This window comes from Pelophylax lessonae, assembly GCF_965119305.1.
Source record: "Pelophylax lessonae genome assembly, chromosome: 8".
Classification (NCBI taxonomy): Eukaryota; Metazoa; Chordata; class Amphibia; order Anura; family Ranidae; genus Pelophylax; species Pelophylax lessonae.
This window is the reverse complement of record NC_138775.1, coordinates 111,155,437-111,180,114: the sequence shown is the minus strand read 5'-3', so window position 1 is coordinate 111,180,114 and position 24,678 is coordinate 111,155,437. Positions and strand designations below refer to the sequence as shown.

The 24,678-nt window shown below is 41.0% G+C and overlaps 1 protein-coding gene across 1 annotated transcript in view; it reads left to right on the top strand.

Annotated features, from left to right (window-relative positions):
- The window catches only part of CACNA1I (calcium voltage-gated channel subunit alpha1 I), a 2,042,880-nt gene that overhangs the window by 1,859,578 nt on the left and 158,624 nt on the right, over positions 1–24,678 (top strand). The window contains exon 31 of the mRNA XM_082266478.1: positions 8,770–8,916. Coding sequence (XP_082122604.1) covers positions 8,770–8,916 — 147 coding nt within the window. The remainder of the gene's footprint in view (positions 1–8,769; positions 8,917–24,678) is intronic.

Below are 24,678 nucleotides of genomic sequence, written 5' to 3'. Positions count from 1 at the left end.
AGGCTAGTGGGTTACTTGATGGTAGGATGCGTGGTGGAAGAATTGTGGGATGGAACCCATAGTTCAGGTAGAACGGACTTTCTTAGTAGTACCGTGGGTTGCATTGTTATAAGCAAATTCGGCCAGAGGGAGGAGGTCCACCCAATCATCCTGTAGGTATGAGGTGTAGCAACGCAAATATTGTTCAATACACTGGTTGACTGTTTCAGTTTGTCCGTTGGTCTGCGGGTGATAGGGGGAAGTAAGTTTTCTCTCAATGCGCAGTATGTGACATAGAGCTTGCCAAAACTTAGAGATGAACTGCGAGCCCCGGTCAGATAAAAGAGTCTTTGGAATTCCATGTAGTTTGAACACATATTTTACTAGCAATTCCGCTGTTTCCTTAGATGAAGGTAGTCTGCGAATGGGAATGAAATGTGCCATTTTTGTCAGATGGTCCACTGACACTAGGATGGTAGTGAATCCCTTGGACGGTGGTAATTCCACTATGAAGTCTAAAGAAACAACTTCCCATGGAACTTTGGGTATTGGTAGACTGCAAAGTAAACCAGAAGGTTTTGTAGTGTCAATTTTGGACCTTGCACAGTTGTCACATGAAGAAATGAATTTTTGTACAGACGTCTTTATCCCAGGCCACCAAAATTGCCTAGTGAGCAAATTAAATGTCTTAGTCATACCCATATGTCCTGCCATAGGTACGTCATGGGATAACTCCAAGATTTTGGTACGCATACCGGGAGGTATGTAGAGTTTGTCGTTAAAGTAGCGGAAGCCTTCTGCATCAGTACTTAGTTGAGGTGGTGGTGAATCCAGTCTTAGACTGTGCAGAATCTCTTCCTTTAAGGGACGAACAACACCAATAATACGGTCATGGGGTATTATAGGTAATGAAGGAATTTCGGCACAGTTATCTTCGGTTAACCGTGATAACGCATCTGCCTTCTTGTTTTTGTCTGCAGGTGTATAGGTCACTAAGAAATTGAATCTTAGGAAAAATAGCGACCAACATACCTGTCGGTGGGAAAGGGTCTTGTTGGTCTGGAGATATTGGAGGTTTTTATGGTCTGTATATATTAGTATTGGCAACCGGGTGCCCTCAAGTAGATGTCGCCAATTCTCCAGTGCCAACTTCATGGCAAGTAACTCTTTTTCACCCACTGGGTAGTTCACCTCTGGGTTACTTAGTGATTTAGAGAAGAAGGCAACTGGATGAAGTGGTGAAGTATTCGTAGGTCGTTGGGAAAGAACTGCTCCTACAGCCATATTTGACGCATCTACCTCCAGGATGTATTGGAGGGATGGGTCTGGATGGCGTAGTATGGGAGCGGTAATGAAGCTTGATTTCAACAAGCTGAACGCTTTATTTGCTTCTTCAGACCATTTAAATGTTTGCTTAACACTTGTAAGTTGTGTGAGTGGTCTCACAATAGACGAGAAGCTCTTGATGAACTTCCTATAGAAGTTTGAGAATCCAAGAAATCGTTGTAAGGCCTTACGAGTTGTTGGTACAGGCCAATCCAGAATACAGGATATCTTGCTCATATCCATCTTGATGCTGTTCTTGGATATGATGTATCCTAAGAATAACACCTCTTCCTTATGGAATAGGCATTTCTTCAGTTTTACGTACAAGTTGTGTGCGAGCAATCTGGACAACACAAGTCTTACATGTCTTTTATGTTCAGAGAAGGATTGAGAGTAAATGAGTATATCGTCCAGATATACTACGACACAGACATCAAGTAGATCTCGGAAGATGTCGTTTATGAACCGCTGAAATGCTGCGGGAGCATTACACAACCCAAACGGCATCACTAGATATTCGAATAGTCCGTATCTAGTTCTGAATTCCGTCTTCCACTCATCCCCACTACGGATGCGGATGAGATTGTAAGCCCCTTTAAGGTCTAACTTTGAGAAGTAAGTGGCTCCACGCACTTGTTCAATCAGTTCCGGGATGAGAGGTAAGGGATAGCGATCCTTTATCGTAATAATATTTAATTGCCTATAGTCAATAATAGGCCGAAGGCTTAAATCCTTATTGCGGACAAAGAAAAGTCATGCAGCTGTAGAGGAAGTAGAGGGTCTAATGAACCCTTTCGCTAAGTTCTCATCCAAGTATTCCTTGAGATGAGAAAGTTCATCCTGAGAAAGAGGATAAACATGACCGAAAGGTAGCTTACTATTAGGGAGTAGGTCAATAGAACAATCGTAGTCCCTATGGGGAGGAAAAACTTGAGCATTTTTCTCAAGGAAGACTTCTGATAAATCCTGAAAGCATGGTGGTGGTGTAATTTCCTCTGACACCATGGACAGGATTTTCTTTTGAGATTGGAGGTTACACGTGGTCTCGCAATAGTGAGAAGGGAAGGTTAGGGACCGTGTCTTCCAATCAATAGTTCGTTGATGTATATATAACAAGGGAAGTCCCAAAATAATGGGAAAATGTGGTGAGGGTAACACATCAAACGTGGTGGTCTCAACATGAGACTCGTTAGCAGTAGCAAGGAGTGCTTGTGTCTGAGTGGTAATTGGACCAGAAGATAACGGAATACCGTTAATCAAACTAACAGAGACAGGTTTGGGTTTTGAAATAATAGGTATTTTATTTAAAGCAACAAAACTAGTGTCAATGTAGTTCCCACAAGATCCTGTGTCGATCATGGCCTTGGTGGTGATCCTAATTTGGTCCCACTGTAGGATCAAACGAATAAAGAGATAGGGATTAGTAAAAGAAGTCGTTAATCCCCCCAGCAAGACCTGTGAACACTCACCCTTTTTCTTGTGGACAAGGGGACAAACGCTTATCAAATGTTCGGCGGAGGCGCAGTACATACAGAGATTTTCTGTTCTTCTCCTGGCCTTTTCAGTAGATGATATTGGTGGGCGGATGGTTCCTACCTCCATAGGAGTAGGTTCGAAGGACGACTCCCGAGAAGGGTTGGGTATTTTCTCAGCCTTCCTCTCTCGCAATCGTCTGTCTATTTTGATACTAAGTTGTATCAAGGCATCCAAGGTGCCAGGTAAATCCGCTCGGGCGAGCTCGTCTTTTATGGCTTCAGATAACCCAAGCCTGAACTGGGTTCGCAGAGATGCATCATTCCACCCTGAATCAAGGGTCCATCTCTTGAACTCTGCTACGAAATCTTCAACAGGTCTCCTTCCTTGTTTTAAAGCCCTCAATTGGCTGTCAGCAGTACTCTGCCTATTAGAGTCTTCATATAGGCTAGAGAGCTCTGCTAAAAACGTAGGATAGGAGTTGAGAAGAGGGTCATTTTTCTCAATAAGAGAGTCTGCCCAAGCCCGTGGATCACCTGACATATATGATATAGTGGTGCAGACTTTTAATTGGTCTGTAGTGTAAGTACGAGATTTAAGATTAAAAAGCAATTGACATGCGTTTTTAAACTCACGGAATTTTTTCCGATCACCCGTAAACACTTGTGGAGGGTTTATTTTGGGCTCACGGGGTTGGGCAGCAATGAGCTGTGAAACACGGGCTATCTGCTGTCTCAAGGTCTGGTTTTCATTTTTCACTTCAGTAAGTGAAAGAATTCATGAATCTACCTTTTGTGATAGTTGTATCACATGTGTAGCTATTTCCGCTGAATCCATTTTTCGGGTTCGTGCAATCTGTAATGCTCCGGCGTTTATTTGTGTGGTGTGGATTTGCAGCTGCGGAAGTTACACTCAGTAGTCATGTAGAGATGTGTTGAACTACCATATCCAACTCTCAAGACTCATCATTGTGCATCAGCCTGTCTCAGCAAGCACATACACAAACACAGACACTCATTAAAGATGTTCCTGGAGTGATATGTTTATATGTGAAAGTATAGAGGTGATACTGAGGGGACAGGCGTGGATAGTGATAGCAATGGTAAGAGGTAACAGATGGTGATAGTAAGCACTTAGGATAGCAATCATGTACAGGTAACAGGTGGTAGTGAAGAGCAGATGAAGTGTACAGGAGATGCTAGGCTAGTGCAGTGACAAGATGGTAATAGGCTCAAGAGCTTTCAATCTAAGTAGCGGTGCAGATGTTAGATGTAACAGTATAGTTCTTAGAGTAGCAATAGTCTTTAGTAAGCAGAGTAGTAGTGAAAGTAGATTAGGAAGGTATTCCCCTGTGGGGTACTTATCACTGGTAGGTTTGTAAGGAGAGGGTTCCGGCGGTGAGGTAATGATCTTGTAGCGAGATACAAGATGTTGTAGCAAGTCTTCGGTCAATCCAGGTATTAGGGAATAGCTGGAGGATTCGGCAGCGTTAGGTAATGCTGTAGCAAGCGGTTTGCACGAACACATGTGAGTGAATGCCGGCGGTTGAAATAGCCGCTCAGAGCGGCACTCACTGATGAGGTCCTGGAATTTAAAGGGACAGGTACTAGATGCGTTCCACCTATCTATATGGTGGAACGTAATGTACAAATAATAGGCTGGAAGGGTACCGCAGGTACCAGGATCTTACACTGCCTTACCCAGCCATTGTTGTATCTTTGATCTATCTCACTCTTTTGGGGTGTACCCTAATTTAAAAAGAAATAAAATTAAAAACAAAAACCAGTGTTACCTACCTCGTCCTCCTCCACCGCCGCTTCCACCTACACCGCCACATACACTGCCACCTCAACCTCCTACTCAATATGGGCCTCGTCCTCCTCCTCCACCGCCACCATTGCTTCCACAACCACCGCCACCTCAAGCTCCTACTCCATATGGGCCTCGTCCTCCTCCTACTTCATTCAAGATGATTTTTTTTCCAGCTTTTTATGTTCTTTTAAGTTATTTCCCTATCCACATTTGTTTGCAGAGCACTTGCCATGCTCTTAAGATGATTTTGATGCCATTTGCAGCCCTCTAGCCCTTTCCATGTTTGTTTTAGAGGCATTTTAGTGGTCAAAAGTATCTCCATTGACTTCAATGGGGTTCGGGATAAAGTTCGGGTTAAGTCCGATTCACGAACCCAGACTTTTTTTTCAAGTTCGGTCGAACCTGCCGAACCCGAACATCCAGGTGTTCGCTCAACTCTAGAAATGACTGATTTACCCAGATACTATATATTTACATTTAGTAGCAGTAAGAATTATATAGATACATATACAGTTATAGTATATATTGCTACACAGCAACATGTATATGTAAACTTTTCTACATATGGGCTATTTCCAATCAGAATATTATCTATTAGAGGATTCTAATGTTAACAAATAATACAATCATGATTTGGGATTGGATATAAAATATGGGATGTAGTCTGACCATTATACACTACTATATAATAGATATAATGTAATTTTCAATAGAAGATTGTCCATAAAATCATAAGTTCCACACCCCCCCCCCCTGGTATATGATGGGACAAGGATGTTGTATAAGCTTATGATTATATTAAATTCATTTGTAGATGCAGTTCTAATCAGTCTAAGTGAAAAATGTTTATTTGACACCCTGTAGCTTCCATCGGGGGATTGTCTGTATGACACAATTTCTAACCCCCTCTTGGTGTAGGTTAATGAATTACACGTTCTTGTCTTTGTCCAGGCTGTTTTCCGTTATTTGACTTCTCAGGGTAGAAACAATAGTTTATTTGCTAGGGAATGACAGGTGTGATCCTGAAACGAGTTGAATATCTGCCATTGTGTGGAGAAACTTCATTGCCAGAGCATTATATTCAAAGTTTACCTAAACACAATTTCCTTTGGGGGTAGATGACATAGCTTCTCATCTCAAGGACAGGTAAGTAAAAACAAATCCAACAATTGACGCAATGTGTGCTTGAAACTGAAAGGATTTTGACTGAATCAGTGACGAGGTCATTTGAGGCCTCAAAGTTCACAATTCTTGACCTGTAATATGGAAAATGTATTTCTATTTTGTACTGTAAGTCTGACAATTTATTATATCTTTTCATGTGACAACACTGAAGAAATGACACTTTGCTACAATATAAAGTAGTGAGTGTACAGCTTGTATAACAGTTTAAATTTGCTGTCCCCTCAAAATAACTCAACGCACAGCCATAAATGTCTAAACTGCTAGCAACAAAAATGAGTACACCCCTAAGTGAAAATGTCCAAATTGGGCCCAATAAGCCATTTCCCCTCCCTGGTGTCATGTGACTCATTAGTGTTACAAGGCCTCAGGTGTGAATGAAGAGAAGGTGTGTTAAATTTGGTGTTATCACTCTCACTCTCTCATACTGTTCACTGGAAGTTCAATATGGCACCTCATGGCAAAGAACTCTCTAAGGATCTGATAAAAAGAATTGTTGCTCTACATAAAGATGGCCTAGGCTATAAGAAAATTGCCAAGACCCTGAAACTGAGCTGCAGCACGGTGGCTAAAACCATACAGCCGTTTAACAAGGCAGGTTCCACTCAGAACAGATCTCGCCATGGTCAACCAAGGGAGTTGAGTGCATGTGTTCAGCTTCATATCCCGAGGTTGTCTTTGGTAAATAGATGTATGAGTGCTGCCAGCATTGCTGCAGAGGTTGAAGGGGTGGGGGGGGTCAGTCTGTCAGTGTTCAGACCAAACGTCGCACACTGCATCAAATTGGTCTGCATGGCTGTCATCCCAGAAGGAAGACTCTTCTAAAGATGATGCAGAAAAAAGCCCACAAACAGTTTGCTGAAGACAACCAGACTAAGGACCTGGATTACTTGTACCATGTCCTGTGATCCGATGATACCAAGATAAACTTTTTTGGTTCAGATGGTGTCAAGCGTGTCTGGTGGCAACCAGGAGAGGAGTATAAAGACAAGTGTGTTTTGCCTACAGTCATGGTCTGGGGCTGCATGAGTGCTGCCAGAATTGGGGAGCTACAGTTCATTGAGGGAACCATAAATGCCAACATGTACTGTGACATACTGAAGCTGAGCATGATTCCCTCCCTTCAGAGACTGGGCCGCAGCGCAGTATTCCAACATGATAACGACCCCAAACACACCTCCAGGACGACCATTGCCTTGCTAAAAATGCTGAGGGTAAAGGGGATGGACTGGCCAAGCATGTCTCCAGACCAAAACCCTATTCAGCATCTGTGGGGCATCCTCAAATGAAGGGTGGAGGAGTGCAAAGTCTCTAACATCCACCAGCTCCGTGATGTCATCATGGAGGAGTGGGAATGGACTCCAGTGGCAACCGGTGAAGCTCTGGTGAACTCCATGCCCAAGAGGGTTCAGGCAGTGCTGGAAAATAATGGTGGTCACACAAAATATTGACACTTTGGGCCCAATCTGGACATTTTTACTTAGGGGTGTACTCACTTTTGTTGGTAGCGGTTTAGACATTAATGGCTGTGTGTTGAGTTATTTTGGAGGGACAGCAAATTTATACTGTTATACAAGCTGTACACTCACTTCTTTACATTGAAACAAAGTGTCATTTCTTTTTGTGTTTTCACATAAAAATATATAATAAAATATTTACAAAAATGTGAGGGGTGTACTCCCTTTTGTGAGATACTGTATATGTAAATTCTATAGTTGAGTCTCAATCCAGGTTTTTATTGATGTTCTGTTTGCCATGTGTTAGCTGAACTGACAGAGAATCTTGTGATTCCTTCCCATAGTCCCCACACCTAAGTGCATCTGAATTTATTTGCACATGGCCAATGAAGGTCACACAGAGACAGAAGAGAGCACATTTTAAAATACTGCTGCTGCCCTGTCATCCTGATGCACTAGGTCATAGCATACTTTTTTTTTTTAAATATAGTTAATCAGAAGGTGCCTGCAAAAAGATCACGCCATTAAGACCAATCCCTTTTACTTCCAATACTCTTCTAAGATTGTTGATCTTTTGATCTTTTTTAGAGCAATGCAAAATAAAATTCCAGTGGGACAGCTGCCAATTTTTCTTCACTGTTGAGGAAGTCAGACTGTCCATAGATGAGTAAATCAAACTATAGAAATATAAAACTGAGCACCAGATCAAAACCAAATGTAAGAATTTAGGATTTTTGATAAAAACAAAATGTATATAAAAACTGCCAACACATTTTAGTGGTAACATCACTCTTCCTTCATTAGGGCTTAACACAGGATACAACTTTGATTTATTGAGGTAAAGCAGAGACTTCACAAATGTACAGTATGTTAGAACCAGTATTGCTGCTTAGCAACTGCTGTCAAGTTGTTACTCAATGAGGAGAGTTCAGTACTGGTTCTTATATAGATCAGTGAAGTCACTGTTTTCTCTGAATCCATCCACAAGTTTGTTTAGCCCTGATGAAGAGAGAGTGATTTTGTCCCCAAAATGCATTGGCTGTTTTTATGATTTTTTATTTTTATTTTTTTAACAGCAATTAAAAAAAATATGTTGGACTTTTTCATCTAGTTTTGATCTGGCACTCTTTTTTTACATTTTATGGCCTAAACTACTGTTGAGTACCAGTTCAGAGAAACTTTGTTGTATAAGAGCTGCCTTGCCAGATCTGTTAAGCTTGTCTGAAGTTTTCCTTCATCTGACTACGTGTGCAAGTCTAAAAGTTCCCAATGCCTATTTGAGCATGTTGTTCTGGAGTCCATAGATAGATGTCTGTAAATTTCTGACTATTCTTAAGTCCTTAAGTCCTCAAGTGCCCTGGTGTTAAACAAACATGTTGCATGCATGCATATTTTCCTTCCCTTTTTTTAAAAAGATAGATGGCTTGGCAGGTGATACCGACAGGGACACACACAAAACAAATTTTGAATGGTGTATGGCTAGCTCTACAGACAGCAGAACATTTATATCACTACAAATGTCTATTGCTTGATTTTTTAGGAGAACTTGTGGCTTGACAGCGTTTCTTTGATAATTAAGGACACGTTTGAAGGGGAACTGATGATTATTGACAATTTATCTGGATCTGTATTCCATCACTATTCTTCACCAGCAGTGTGTGAAAAATGTAGCCACGACAAGCAGGAGGTAAGCAAATTCTTAAATAATCATTTTAGCAGCAAACATTCCACAGATCATTACCAACACAGGATGTAATTATATTTATATTGAAAATTAACTGAGATAGTTTCTGAATTGTGCACGTGGGTTAAGAATGGTTTATATTTTTAACCATATAAAGACTTACTTTAGAATAAATATTAGATGACCCATGTTAAGTAAGAGGATATACAATGTAGTGCAAAGATGAACATAGCCTAGTCAGCATTCATTATTAACATTAACATTAACAACTCTCTCCACATTACCACAAAAGTCATAAAAAATACCTGTAATGTTTGTAACATATAAAATATCAGTTTCTATTTGTTAGCTTTCTCAGGATAAATGTATAATTTCCTAACATTTACAATGTATAATTTCCTAACATATAGTCTTGAGAACATTTGACCAAAGGAATGAAAGAACATGTGTCCATCAGAGAAAATATGAGGCCATCCTTTGCACTGTAAACTAAGAGCTTGATTTATAAAGAATTCACATAGCCATTTCCACAGTGAAAGTGCATGTTCATTCATTCTGTGCAAATAGGCCAAAAATGATGTAAACAGGCTATATCCTATGCTGTTTGAATGTAAATATTTGATTTAAAATGGAGAATACCATATATCGGCCACTGGATGAAGCAAACGTATGAATGTATGGGCATGCCTGTGCTCACCACTGACAAGGTAATGAATCGGCTACTGCAGAGAGTGAACTGCTATACACAATGTATACAATGTTGCAGAGTGGTGAGCACAGGAATCTCTATAAACTTAGCTTATTATCTTTTGTTTTGGTCATCCTTACTCTATAGTATTAGGCTACTTTCTTTATCGGTTGAATGTTATTTAGGTCTAACATTTTAAGGCTTTTTGCAACTAGGATTGAATGTTAGGGAATGTTACATTCACCCTGGAAAAAGCAACAAAGTAGAAACTGACTTTTCTTTTTTCAAATTCTTTATTTTATAAAGGAATAAAGCATCCAACAGAGTATAACCATACATAATTGATGCAATAACGCACATACAATATAGAAGTAATCCAAAGTATCATGGAAGCATAAAGCGAGATATAGAAAATGCAAGGTATTCCTACACAAAGGAAAAAAAAAAAGATACAGAAACCGTTAAAATCTCACTTTCAGGACCAAGGAGACTGCTGTAGTCAATCCGAAGAAGAGAACAAAGAAGCTAAAGGATGCCAGTAGGTGCTAGAAAGATAGATCTCAGAAAGGGAGGGGGGCGAGAGGAGAGGATCCAGGGTGATGAGGTGCATGTGTGCCACAGCAAGCAATCAAGGTCAGGAAGACTTCAATCTCCATAATAGTTTTTCAATGGGGCTTTACCCTCATTTAAATGTACAAACATGACCCAGTATAACTATGTTTTAGTATATTGCTTTCTCCTATTTTGGGCGGTCAGCACCAGGACCTCCAGAGAAACTGACTTTTCAATCCATCTAGTTCAACCAATTGAAAGGGTTAAAAATATATAAATATATATATATATATATATATATATATATATATATATATATATATATATATAAAAATATATATATATATATATAAAAAATATATATATATATATATATATATATATATATATATATATATATATATATATATATATATATATATATATATATATATTACATACACAATCCTATACCCACAGTTGATCCAAAGGAAGGCAAAAAAAAATAATAAAGCATGATCCAATTTGCTTCAGCAGGGGAAAAAAATTCCTTCCTTATCTCCTAAGAGGCAATCGGATATTCCCTGGATCAACTTTACCTATAAATATTAGTATCCAGTTATATTATGTGTATCTAGGAAAGAATCCAGGCCTTTCTTATAACAACCTACTGAGTGTAAGATCCTGGTACTTTCAGTACCTTTCTAGCCTCTTACTTCCGCATTGCGTTCCACCATTCAGGTAGGTGGAACGCATATAGCTGCATGTCTCTTTAACATCTGATGACGTCATCACTAGGCGCCGCTCTGAGCGGCTATTTCAACCGACGCTGTGCACTCACAAGGTGTTCGTGCAACCGCTCGTTATACATCCCTGTCTGACGCTGCCGAATCCTCCAGCTATCTTCCTATACCTGGATTGACCGGAGCCTCGCAACCTGATCCTTTACCTCGCTACTTGATCCTTTACCTCGCTTACCAGCTAGTGATAAGTACCCAGCAGGGGATCCCTTCCTATCAAGTCACATGCTATCTATTCTTGCATATTAAGAACTGTTGCTAAACTCTAGGATATATGCACTACAATAACTATCACCTGCATCGTTACTTAGATTGCTAGCTCTTGAGCCTACTACCACCTGTAACTTATATCCTTGCATTAACTTAGCATCTCCTGTACACTTCATCTGCTATCCCCTACCACCTGTTACTTGTACATGATTGCTAGCCCTCCTGCATACTATCTATCACCATCTGCTACCGCTCCTGCAACATTACTACCTGAGTGCCTATCATTAATTGCTATCACTACTCAAGCCTATTCCTTCAGTATATCACCTCAATACTATTGCATAGATATCTATCACTCCAGCAACATCTTATCTGAGTGTTTGTGTATGTGCATACTGAAGCGGGCTGAGCCACTATGATGAGTCAGGAGAGTTGGATAAGGTGATTCAACACATCTCTACAAGACTACTGAGTGGAAATTCTGCAGCTGCAAATCCAGTTCACTAAATCAAACCCCAGAGCGTTACAGATTGCACGAACCCGAAAAAATGGATTCAGCAGAATTAGCCACTCATGTGATGCACCTAACACAAAAGGTAGATGCATTAATTGTTTCTCTTACCGAAGTGCAAAAAGAAAATCAGACTTTGAGACAGCAGATAGCCCGTGTATCACAGCTCACTGCTGCTCAACCCCGTGAGCCCAAAATAAACCCTCCACAAGTGTTTACAGGTGATCGGAAAAAATTTTGTGAATTTAAAAACGCATGTCAATTGCTTTTTAATTTAAAACCTCGTACTTACAATACAGACCAAATTAAAGTCTGCACCACTATCTCATATATGTCAGGTGATCCACGGGCTTGGGCAGACTCTCTCTTTGAGAAAAATGACCCTCTTCTCAACTCCTATCCTGCGTTCCTAGCAGAACTCTCTAGCCTGTATGAAGACCCAAATAGGCAGAGTACTGCTGACAGCCAATTGAGGGCTTTAAAACAGGGAAGGAGACCTGTTGAAGACTTCGTAGCAGAGTTCAAGAGATGGACCCTTGATTCAGGGTGGAATGATGCATCTCTGCGAACCCAGTTCAGGCTCGGGTTATCCGAAGCCGTTAAAGACGAGCTCGCCCGAGCGCATTTACCTGGCACTTTGGATGCCTTAATACAACTCAGCATAACTATTGACAGACGTTTACGAGAAAGGAAGGCTGAGAAAATGGGAGTACCATTACCCAATCCTTCTCGGTTTTCGTCCTTTGACCCTACTCCTATGGAGGTAGGAATCATACGCCCACCATTATCGTCTGTTGAACGAGCCAGGAGAAAATCTCAAAATCTCTGCATGTATTGCGCTTCCGCTGATCATCTGATAAGCGTCTGTCCCCTTGTCCGCAAAAAAGAGGGTGAGTGATCCCATGTATTACTGGCGGGATTAACGACTTCTTTTACTAATCCCTATCTTTTCATTCATTTGATCTTACAGTGGGACCAAAATAGAATCACTACCAAGGCTATGATCGACACAGGATCTTGTGGGAACTACATTGATACTAGTTTTGTTGCTTTGAATAAAATACCTATTATTTCAAAACCTATTCCTGTCTCTGTTAGTTTAATTAACGGTATTCCGTTATCTTCTGGTCCAATTACCAATCAGACACAAGCACTTCTTGTTACTACTAACGAGTCTCATGTTGAGACCACCTCCTTTGATGTATTAACTTCACCACATTTTCTCATTATTTTGGGGCTTCCCTGGTTACACATACATCAACCAAACATTGATTGGAAAATGCGGACACTAACCTTCCCCTCTCACTATTGCGAGACCACGTGTAACCTCCAATCTTATAAAAAAATCCTGTCCATGGTGTCAGATGAAATCACACCACCACCATGCTATCAGGATCTATCTGAAGTCTTCCTTGAGAAAAATGCTCAAGTATTGCCTCCCCATAGGGACTATGATTGTTCTATTGATCTACTCCCTAACAGTAAACTACCTTTCGGACATGTTTATCCTCTATCTCAGGATGAACTTTCTCATCTTAAGGAATACTTGGATGAGAATTTAGCGAAAGGGTTTATTAGACCCTCTACTTCTTCCACAGCTGCAGGACTTTTCTTTGTCCGCAATAAGGATCTAAGTCTCAGGCCTATCATTGACTATAGGCAGTTAAATACTATCACAATAAAGGATCGCTATCCTTTATCTCTTATTCCGGAACTCATTGAACAAGTGCGTGGAGCCACCTACTTTTCAAAGTTGGACCAAAAAGGGGCATACAATCTCATCCGTATCCGTAATGGGGATGAGTGGAAGACGGCATTCAGAACTAGATACGGACTTTTTGAATATCTAGTGATGCCCTTTGGATTGTGTAATGCTCCCGCAGCATTCCAGCGGTTTATAAATGACATCTTCAGAGACCTACTCGATGTTTGTGTTGTGGTATATCTGGATGATTTACTCATTTACTCTCAATCCTTGTCTGAACATGTAAGACATGTAAGACTTGTGTTGTCCAGATTACTCGCACACAATTTATATGTAAAGCTGAAGAAATGCCTATTTCATAAGGAAGAAGTATTATTCCTAGGATACATCATATCAAAGAATGGCATCAAGATGGATATGAGCAAGATATCGTGTATTCTGGATTGGCCTGTACCAACAACTCGTAAGGCATTACAACGATTCCTTGGGTTCTCAAACTTTTATAGGAAGTTCATCAAGAACTTCTCTTCTATTGTAAGACCGCTCACACAACTTACAAGTGTGAAAAAAACATACAAATGGTCTGAAGAAGCAAATAAAGATTTCCGCTTGTTAAAATCAAGCTTCACTTCTGCTCCCATACTACGCCATCCAGACCCATCCCTCCAATACATCCTAGAGGTGGATGCGTCAAATATGGCTGTAGGAGCAGTTCTTTCCCAACGACCAACGAATACTTCACCACTCCACCCAGTTGCTTTCTTTTCTAAAGCACTAAGTAGCCCAGAGGTGAACTACCCAGTGGGTGAAAAAGAGTTGCTTGCCATTAAACTGGCACTTGAAAATTGGCGACATTTACTTGAAGGTACCCGGTTGCCAATACTCATATATACAGATCATAAGAATCTCCAATACCTTCAGACCAATAAGACCCTTTCCCATCGGCAGGTACGTTGGTCATTATTCTTCCTAAGATTCAATTTCTTAGTGACCTACACACCTGCAGATAAAAACCAGAAGGCAGATGCGTTATCACGGTTAACCGAAGATAACTGTGCTGAAATCCCTTCACTTCCTATAATACCCCATGACCGTATTATTGGTGTTGTTCGTTCCTTAAAGGAAGAGATTCTGCACAGTCTAGGACTGGATTCACCACCACCACAACTAAGTGCTGATGCAGAAGGCTTCCTCTACTTTGACAACAAACTCTACATACCTCCTGGTATGCGTACTAAAATCTTGGAACTATCACATGACGTACCTATGGCAGGACATATGGGTATGACTAAGACATTTAATTTGCTCACCAGGCAATTTTGGTGGCCTGGAATGAAGACGTCTGTACAGAAATTTGTTTCCTCATGTGACATCTGTGCAAGGTCCAAAATTGATACTACAAAACCATCTGGTCTACTTTGCAGTCTACCAATACCCAAAGTTCCATGGGAAGTTGTGTCTCTCTAGACTTCATAGTAGATTTACCACCTTCCAAAGGATTTACTACCATCCTAGTGTCAGTGGACCATCTGACAAAGATGGCACATTTCATTCCTATTCGCAGACTACCTTCATCTAAGGAAACAGCGGAATTACTAGTGAAACATGTGTTCAAACTACATGGAATTCCAAAGACTCTTCTATCTGACCGGGGTTCACAGTTCATCTCTAAGTTTTGGCAAGCTCTATGTCATATACTACGTATTGAGCGAAAACTTACTTCCCCTTATCACCCACAGACCAATGGACAAACTGAAAGAGTCAACCAGTGTATTGAACAATATTTGCGTTGCTACACCTCATACCTACAGGATGATTGGGTGGACCTCCTCCCTTTGGTGGAATTTGCTTATAATAATGCAACCCACAGTACTACTAAGCAAAGTCCGTTCTACCTAAACTATGGGTTTCATCCCACACTTCTTCCACCACGCATCCTACCATCAAGTAATCCAGTAGCCTCTGACTATCTTATCCAAATAAAAGACTCTCTGGGTTCACTTAACACCACCATCTCACATGCTCATAGCCAACAAAAAAGGTACTACGACCTTCGTAGAAGACCTTCTCCTCATTATACTATTGGGGATCTTGTTTGGCTATCTACAAAAAACTTGAGGTTGAAAATCCCCAGTAAAAAGCTTGGACCTCTGTTTTTGGGACCTTTCCCAATCGAGAAACTCATTGGGACATCTGCAGTTCGACTTACTTTACCGGCAGATCTTAAGATACACCCCATTTTCCACGTATCTCTACTAAAGCCACATATACCCAACCAAGGAATTAGACCTACCATCTTGCCTCCACCTCCAGTACAAGTTGAAGGGGGAGAAGAATTTGAGATAAGGGAGATTTTGGATTCTCGTATCCACAGAGGAAAACTCCAATATCTCATCAGATGGAAAAACTATGGACCCCAAGATGACACCTGGTTGGATGCTTCTGACATTCACACATCCAGGCTTATAAGAAGGTTCCACTCTAAATACCCTGAGAGACCAGTGCTATAGGCCTTCTGGAGCCGGCCTTATGGGGGGGGTACTGTAAGATCCTGGTACTTTCAGTACCTTTCTAGCTTCTTACTACCGCATTGCGTTCCACCATTCAGGTCGGTGGAACGCATATATCTGCATGTCTCTTTAACATCTGATGACGTCATCACTAGGCGCCGCTCTGAGCGGTTATTTCAACCGACGCTGTGCACTCACAAGGTGTTCGTGCAACCGCTCGTTATATATCCCTGTCTGACGCTGCCGAATCCTCCAGCTATCTTCCTATACCTGGATTGACCGGAGCCTCGCTACCTGATCCTTTACCTCGCTACCTGATCCTTTACCTCGCTTACCAGCTAGTGATAAGTACCCCGCAGGGGATCCCTTCCTATCAAGTCACATGCTATCTATTCTTGCATATTAAGAACTGTTGCTAAACTCTAGGATATATGCACTACAATAACTATCACCTGCATCGTTACTTAGATTGCTAGCTCTTGAGCCTACTACCACCTGTAACTTATATCCTTGCATTAACTTAGCATCTCCTGTACACTTCATCTGCTATCCCCTACCACCTGTTACTTGTACATGATTGCTAGCCCTCCTGCATACTATCTATCACCATCTGCTACCGCTCCTGCAACATTACTACCTGAGTGCCTATCATTAATTGCTATCACTACTCAAGCCTATTCCTTCAGTATATCACCTCAATACTATTGCATAGATATCTATCACTCCAGCAACATCTTATCTGAGTGTTTGTGTATGTGCATACTGAAGCGGGCTGAGCCACTATGATGAGTCAGGAGAGTTGGATAAGGTGATTCAACACATCTCTACAAGACTACTGAGTGGAAATTCTGCAGCTGCAAATCCAGTTCACTAAATCAAACCCCAGAGCGTTACACTGAGCTTGCTAGAACCAGCTCTTGAGGGAGTCTATTCCACATTTTCACAGCTCTTACTGTGAAGAAGCCTTTCCGTATTTGGAGATAAAATCTCTTTTTTTCCAGACGTAAAGAGTGCCCCCTTGTCCTCTGTGATGGCTTTACCACTTGGCGCCCTTGCTATGGCTTGAAAGACGGCTACAGCATAGGCTTAAATTGCACTGGGGGCGTGCAGGAAGCCCATTCCATTGTCACTCTTTTTGTGAAGAAAAGAAGAAAGCCATTAACCGGCTTCTGTTAGAGGGACATCGGTCCCCTTAGTGCCCAACAGTGCTGCTAATCATTGCCCACCATTACCATCTATCACTGCTCATCAGTACTGCTAATTAGTGCCCATCAGTGCCGCCTATCAGTGCCACCTCTCCATGCTGCCCATCAGTGCCACCTATCAGTACCACCCATCAGTGCAGCCTCATCACCAGTGCTCATTAATGCCCATCAGTGCTACCTATCAGTGCCCATTAGTGCAGCCTATCAGTGCTACCTCATTAGTGCCCATCAGTGAAGGAGAACAATTACCTGTTTGCAAAATTAGGAAAAAATAGGAAAAACCTTTTGTTATGTTTGTTTTTTTTTCAAAATTGTCTTTGTTTAGCAAAAAAATTTAAAATAAAAACCCAGTGTTGATTAAATACCACCAAAAAAAAAATGATACACATTTCAAATGGGTGCAGTGTTGCATGACTGCACAATTGTATTTTTCTTTCAAAGATTTTTATTAAGAGATAATGTAATCAACTGCAAAAGGAAACATTTTGCTTTTTGTAAAGGGGGGTAACAACAAACATTGTTCACCGCTAAAAAAGGCAATACATGGTAAAATAACATACTCAGCAAAACAAGGCATTACAGGTACCAAGGTTCCAAAAAAGAGGAGGCAACCAGCCTAAATAAAGAACCAAAACACCTGGGGAGATTCACCCAGTCCCGACGCAACCCCAATGGGATCAGAAGCTGTTACCCAGGGAGCTGGAAGAAGCCCCACAGCGCAAATTATTCAACAGGTATCCAAGGAGCCTAAGAAAAATTATACTGTGTGGTCATATAATATATTAAAAGCAGCTTGAGCAATTAATATGTTTATAAAGGAAAAGGGCATAACCCGAAAGTGGACTGCTTATACCAAGTTAGAGTGGAGAATATCAGTCTTGGGTATACCCCTATCGAGTCCTGAACTGAAAGATAACTGAACCCATAGGTAACCCCTAAAAGCAATCCGAATGAAGATGTATAAGAACTCATGTGAGCGGTGAGGTGAACACGAGAGAAGAGAAGAGAAGCAAAAGAGAAACCAAGGAAGAAAAAAAGAAGGAAGAAAGAAAGATCAAAGTAGGCTACGTATGCCCTGAAGGTCTCACGAAACGACGGAGAAGCAAGCGAGGTGATTAGAAGATCAGGGAAATATTTGTGTACGTCGCCCAAAGTTCCCATGTAATCTCAAACTTCTGGGAAGTGTTCAAGAGACTACTAGCCAGTTTTTCTTGAGTCATGATCCAAGATATCTTTCTTTTCAGCAGAGTGAAAGAAACTGTGGGAGATTTCCATGCTTTTGCGATAGTCAACTTAGCACCCAGTAGCATAAAGTGAATCAATCGCTTTTGAGACTTAGAAGCCTCGTCCGATGCAAAGTTCAAAAGAGCTATGTGAGGGGATTGTGCAACTGGTATTCCAGTAACTTTGCAGATCAGATGGAAGACCCTGTTCCAGAAACCCCTGATTTTTGGACATTCCCACCAGATGTGTAAAAATGAGCCTCTATGAGAACAGTCCCTGAAGCATAGTGAGGAGGAGGAAGGGAAACATTGGTGGAGCCTTTATGGAACAAGGTACCATCTAGTTATAACTTTCAGACTGGCTTCAATTAATGTAACGTTCAGGACCCCTTTGTATGCCCGCATCATGGCGGAATACCACTGCTCCGGTTCCCATTCCTGGGATAGGTCCCTCTCCCAGGCCAGATCGTAGCCTGGTTTAGGGGCCGTGTCCTGAAAGTGACTCATATATCACCGAGATAACTCCCCTCTGCTCCATGTCTGATCCACACCACACTTCATAGGTTGTAGCAGTAGGAGGTATTGGTTTAGTTTTCCAAATAGAGTGTAAGAAATGTGATATCTGGTGGAACCGAAAATGTTCCGATTTGGGCATCTTAAGTTTATTTGTGCAATGGGCAATGGTGAGAGGTCTATTCTATAAAGGCCTTTGTCTAGCCACCATTTGAATTCAGAGATGTGTAAGCCCGGGGGAAAGTTACGGTTTTGGAATAGAAGGGAGAGGGGACGTATAGATGATGTAAGTAAAAAATGAGGATTAGGCAAGGAGCAGATCCGATATACGGTCAAGCCAAAAGGCTGGAAGGATAAATGGACCGCAACCTGCCAAAGGCATGGGACTTTAGAGGCATAGATACAATGGTGGAAACAAATTATCCAACAAGGCCATAGTATATTATATAAAAAAAGATTTTATTCCAAAAACAATTCGCTTAAAAACATAGAAAACCAGACATGTACAATTGCATTTCCAAATAAGATAAGTGAATCGCAGGTAGTAGTAATGTGGATCACATAGGTCCTACATGTTTCGCCAGGATTGGCTTCTTCAGGGACCAAAAATATGTAATCCTTCTACTGATTCTAAACGATAAGACATAGCATAAATTAGTTAAATAAACATGAAGATGTCATGGAATCATATATATATATATATATATATATATATATATATATATATACATAAATACTAACAAAATGTGTCTAGCATAGTAAAAATGACCCCCTATTGAAGTACGACATGTTCATGTAGCCCAAGGCTTACCATTTTATTTTGGACAAAAGATGACATCTGTTGGAAATGACAACCATCCATGGTGCAAGGAATAGCACAGTAATGACACGGCAATGGTCAGGTGGAAACTGATCTAGAGCCGGGAACTTCCCAAAAAGGTGAGTACTGGACCAGACCAATAGCCAGGGCAGAGAAGCAATGACCAGAGGGAAGAAAGATGAATAAATCCAATTTCCTAAGGGGGTAGATATGCAGGAGACCAAAAAGAGCAAACAAAAAAGTGAGGAACACAATTAGTGTGTGATCGTAAAGTACCTTAGTCATTTGAATAGGACAATGGGCTGGCAATTTATTAGGAGTAGAGACAACACAGGGGGATACATTACATATAAGCACCTCAGTGTCCAAAGTTAGGGATCATGTGTATAAACTAGTAAATGACCAAGATTAGGAAAAAGTTGCAGGGATAAGAAATGTGTAGAGATATATATACTTCAAAAGATGGTACTATAAGGGAACACCACAGTGTGAAGGAACAGAGGTGAAGGAAGTGGCCCAGACAAAAGACATATTGCCCAAAAGACATATTGCCCAGATGAAGAGAAACCGTTTAGGTGCTTTGTTAATTGGATTGCCAGACCAGGAAGTGTCCCATAGGTATATCCTGATAAATGTCAGGTAAAGAAAGCCAATATGTTTGATGCGAGTCAGACTAGCCAACCTTGCAGTATAAGGGAAAAAAAGATTGCTCACCTGGTTAAATATTGGTCCCTGCGTGCTATTTAATAATTATCCTGGTCCTCCGTGCAGAGGGAGCCATGTCCGGCTTCCTGTTCTGCCGCGGGTCTATAAATAGGTCGGTCCCACCGGAAGTGACACGGCCAAATTCAGCCTCCATATGTCACTTCCGGTGCGGGCGCCATTTTGCGGACTGAGCCAGCATGAACCGCAAACAAAGCGGTAACACGCCGAGGACGGTCCGCAATTACTCCGCACACACAAATGGGGTGGATTCAGGGATATTCCAAAGGGAGAGAATTGATGGAAGAAATCTTACCCCTCGGACCGCTGCTTGGCGCCCGAGCACACACCAAAGGAAAAGGGGGAAGAACCAGCTATCACAAATGTACCAATCAATAGGATCAGGGACAGATTAAGTCATATTCAACAAGATGCCTTACAACAGTAGATTTGTTATGAGCGGTCCTAAGCAAATACAGAGTATATCTGATAAAATAAATAAACTTGACAAAAGTATACAAATAATTACATCGTTTCATAAAAAGACCATTCTCAGAATATATGAGTATTTATGTAATGTGTTGAAACACATTATATATTTAGTATCTGAGGAGAAAAGGAAGCAGAGGGAGACACAAGGAAAAAAAGACAAAAACAAAAACAAGAGGGTACAAAGAGCACACAACAAAACAAAAACAAGCAACAAAAAACATTGGTTACAAGGATATGTCAAAAGCATAATCCAAACTTATAGTGGTAATAGAACCACAAAGTAAAAATAAAAATAAATCAACGTACAATAAAGAATATCACATATTGTTATTCCAAAAATGGTTTGAAGGATATGGCCGTATTGAGGCCAGGAGGTTTGGTGGCTTGTAATTGGTAAATCCATTTGGCTTCACACTTTAGAATGGAATTGTCAAAGTTGCCTCCACGTGGATTTTGTTTAATGGTCTCCAGTACTGAAAATTCGATGGTGTAGGGCTCAAAGCTGTGATTGAGACCCACATGCTTACAAATAGGAGTGTATATCATGCCAGTGTCAATATAGTAGAGATGATTGTGTATGCGGCGAGCAAACGCTCTTTTGGTTTTGTCAACATAAAAGGAGCCGCAAATGCAACTGGCAAGGTATACAACTTCTTCAGTGCGACAGGTGGCATAGAAGCGGGGTTTAAAGGTTCCCCCATGTGGAAGGGGGAGCGTGTGACCCTCTCTAACCCATGGGCATTCAGCACAGTCACCGCAATGAAACGTGCCAAAGCCACCAGTGGCACCCACCAGGGTCTCGTCACATTCCTGGTAGTGACTGTGGACAAACTTGTCCTTCAGGGACGGAGCCCTGCGATAAACAATCTCAGGTGATTGTCGGACATATTTAGAGATAGTAACATCATCGGTAAGAAAGTGCCAGTTTTTTTCAAATAGATTCTGAATTATCTGATGGTGTGAGTTGTACCTAGTGATAATCTTTGTGCTATTCAGAGATGTTTTAATTCGAGGACCAAAGATCAAATTATCTCTGGACTGTGCAACGGTTCTATTATAGGCCTTTCTAAGTACATTCCTACTGTAACCGCGTGCCAGCAGCCTTGTCTGTAAGGCTTTGGCTTCACGTTTAAAGTCACTATCCAGTGCACAGTTGCGTTGAGTCCTGAGGTACTAGGAATTAATGAATGCTGCGTACGAGTGATCGAGGATGGCCACTCGTACTGTGCAGAATGGTATTCCCTGCTGTAGCCTTCCGGTACAGCGAAGTATATAAGGTGCCCTCTTGATTGAGAAAGACAGTGGTATCCAAGAATGGAATGCTACTGGTGTTACACTGGACAGTGAATTTGAGATTGAAATTGTTCCTTGAGATGTATTCAACAAAGGCAGATAATTCAAGGGGTGTTCCTGTCCAGACGATGAGTACGTCATAGATGTATCTGCGCCACAGAGCAAGGTGGCGCAGATACATCAAGGCAGCATCGTCGGAGAACAGCTCCCTTTCCCACTCCCCCCAGGTACAGGTTGGTGTACGATGGGGCACAAGAGGTCCCCATCGCCACCCCCTGTACCTGGAGGTAGGTGACGCCGCTGAACGTGAAAACGTTTGAACGGAATATACGGTCCAGGAGCTGGATAAAAAATTCTGCCAAGGGCCACTTGGATTGAACTTATTCCTTGAGGAAGGTGGAAATAACCTCAACACCCCTTGAATGTGGTATGCTCAAATAGAGTGCCTCAATATCCAAGGTGACCAATAAGGAACTCTCAGGTACTATAAGGCCCTTCACGACTCTCAACAGTTCCAACGTGTCTTTGAGGTATGATGGGAGTCGGACAACGTGCGGACGAAGCTGGTCGTCCACAAATTGGCTGCCTGGCTCAGTGAGGGAGCCCACCCCTGAAACAATGGGGCGACCTGGTGGCCTGTCCAGGCACTTGTGCACATTCGGAAGCACAAAAAATAATGGCACGATGGGCCATTTAACGTTTAAGAAATCATAAAGATCTTGGTCAATAATGGAAGATTGAAAAGCGTCCAGTAAGATAGATTTGAAACATATCTTAAACTGTTCAGTGATCTCCTGAGAGACCGGTGTGTACCAGTCTCGATTGGATAGGATATCACTACACATGTCCTCGTATTGTTTTTTTTTTTTTTTTAATTCTTTTTATTTCAATATGTGCATAAAAACGAACATTCCAAACATCCTTTCAACAAAAGGACAAAACAATATTAAATAATAAAAAATTATACAATATCCAAATAATTATCTGTTTACTTAGTATTCATAATCTCTTTATGCCAATGTATATCCATTTAGCTTAATTGATCGCCATTGTCCTGGTGTGCCCCAACCCCTTGCTCCATTGCAATCATAGATTTATTACCTTATCATACTATGTGCATCCCTCTATATCCTCTTGGTTATCTCCTTATATTCAACCATTGGTTAATGTTGATTGACACCAATTATGCCAAATTTTATTATATTTCGTTGAGCATCCTCTATGCATATACAATACTTTTTCAAATGGTAAAATCTGATTTACCGCTCTTATCCAGTTCTTAACAGCAGGGGGCTTCACTTGAATCCACTTAACTGTGATTGTTTTCCTTGCCTAAACAGCATTTCTCTAAGCATTATCTTGTGATATCTAGACCATGTTATTTCATCTAATATACCCAGCAAACAGGTTTCTGGGGTCAAAGGTACAGGCATATTCAGGACAGAGGATACAATTAGAATTATTTCCTGCCAGAATCTTGATATCACTGGACAAAACCACATAATATGTATAAAATCTATCCGCTTAGCACTGCCTCTCAAGCATTTAGGAGATGCAATGCTGTGCTCTTGGAGAGAGATAGGATTGATGTAGCATATATAATTGTATTAACCTATTGCTTGCTGCTGGCGATACATATAAATGGGAAGAGCAAGCTTCTTCCCAATCTTCGTCAGTTAAATTGGGAATTATTTCCTGCCATTTTGTTCTTATTGCCAAGGGATTCATTCCTGGTTAAATTTGCATATATCTTAGAGATTAATCCTTTAGGGCCCTGGGACCTAAGGATACCAATCATTGGATATCTAGAGATCCCAGGTCCTAAAACTCCAAATTGCGCTTGTAACGCATGTCGGAACTGTAGGTATCTATATAATGAGGTATGTGGTATATCATATTTCATTTGTATATCTGAAAAAGAGTACATATGTGTTATGTCATATATGTCTGCAAGGACTGATATCCCTTTTTGTTCCCAGAACTGATACTCTACCAATTGTTTCAGTTGATTAAACATTGGATTTCGCCATAGTGGGAGATCCATATTTATTTGTGTGTTTCCCTCTATACGTTTTTCCTCTCTCCATATTGTACGAGCTAATGTTAACATTGGTATTTGCTTATATTTTAATTTATTCAAAGGTGCTTCTAGGGCTATAAGTACATTATCTATTTGTAAAACATGAGCCAGGTGTGATTCTACCATCTGTGGTGTTACTGGTACTATCCATCCTGTAAGATGTTTAAGTTGTCCAGCGAGATACAGTGCCTTGCGAAAGTAATCGGCCCCCTTGAACTTTGCGACCTTTTGCCACATTTCAGGCTTCAAACATAAAGATATAGAACTGTATTTTTTTGTGAAAAATCAACAACAAGTGGGACACAATCATGAAGTGGAATGAAATTTATTGGATATTTCAAACTTTGTTAACAAATAAAAAACTGAAAAATTGGGCGTGCAAAATTATTTAGCCCCTTTACTTTCAGTGCAGCAAACTCTCTCCAGAAGTTCAGTGAGAATCTCTGAATGATCCAATGTTGACCTAAATGACTAATGATGAT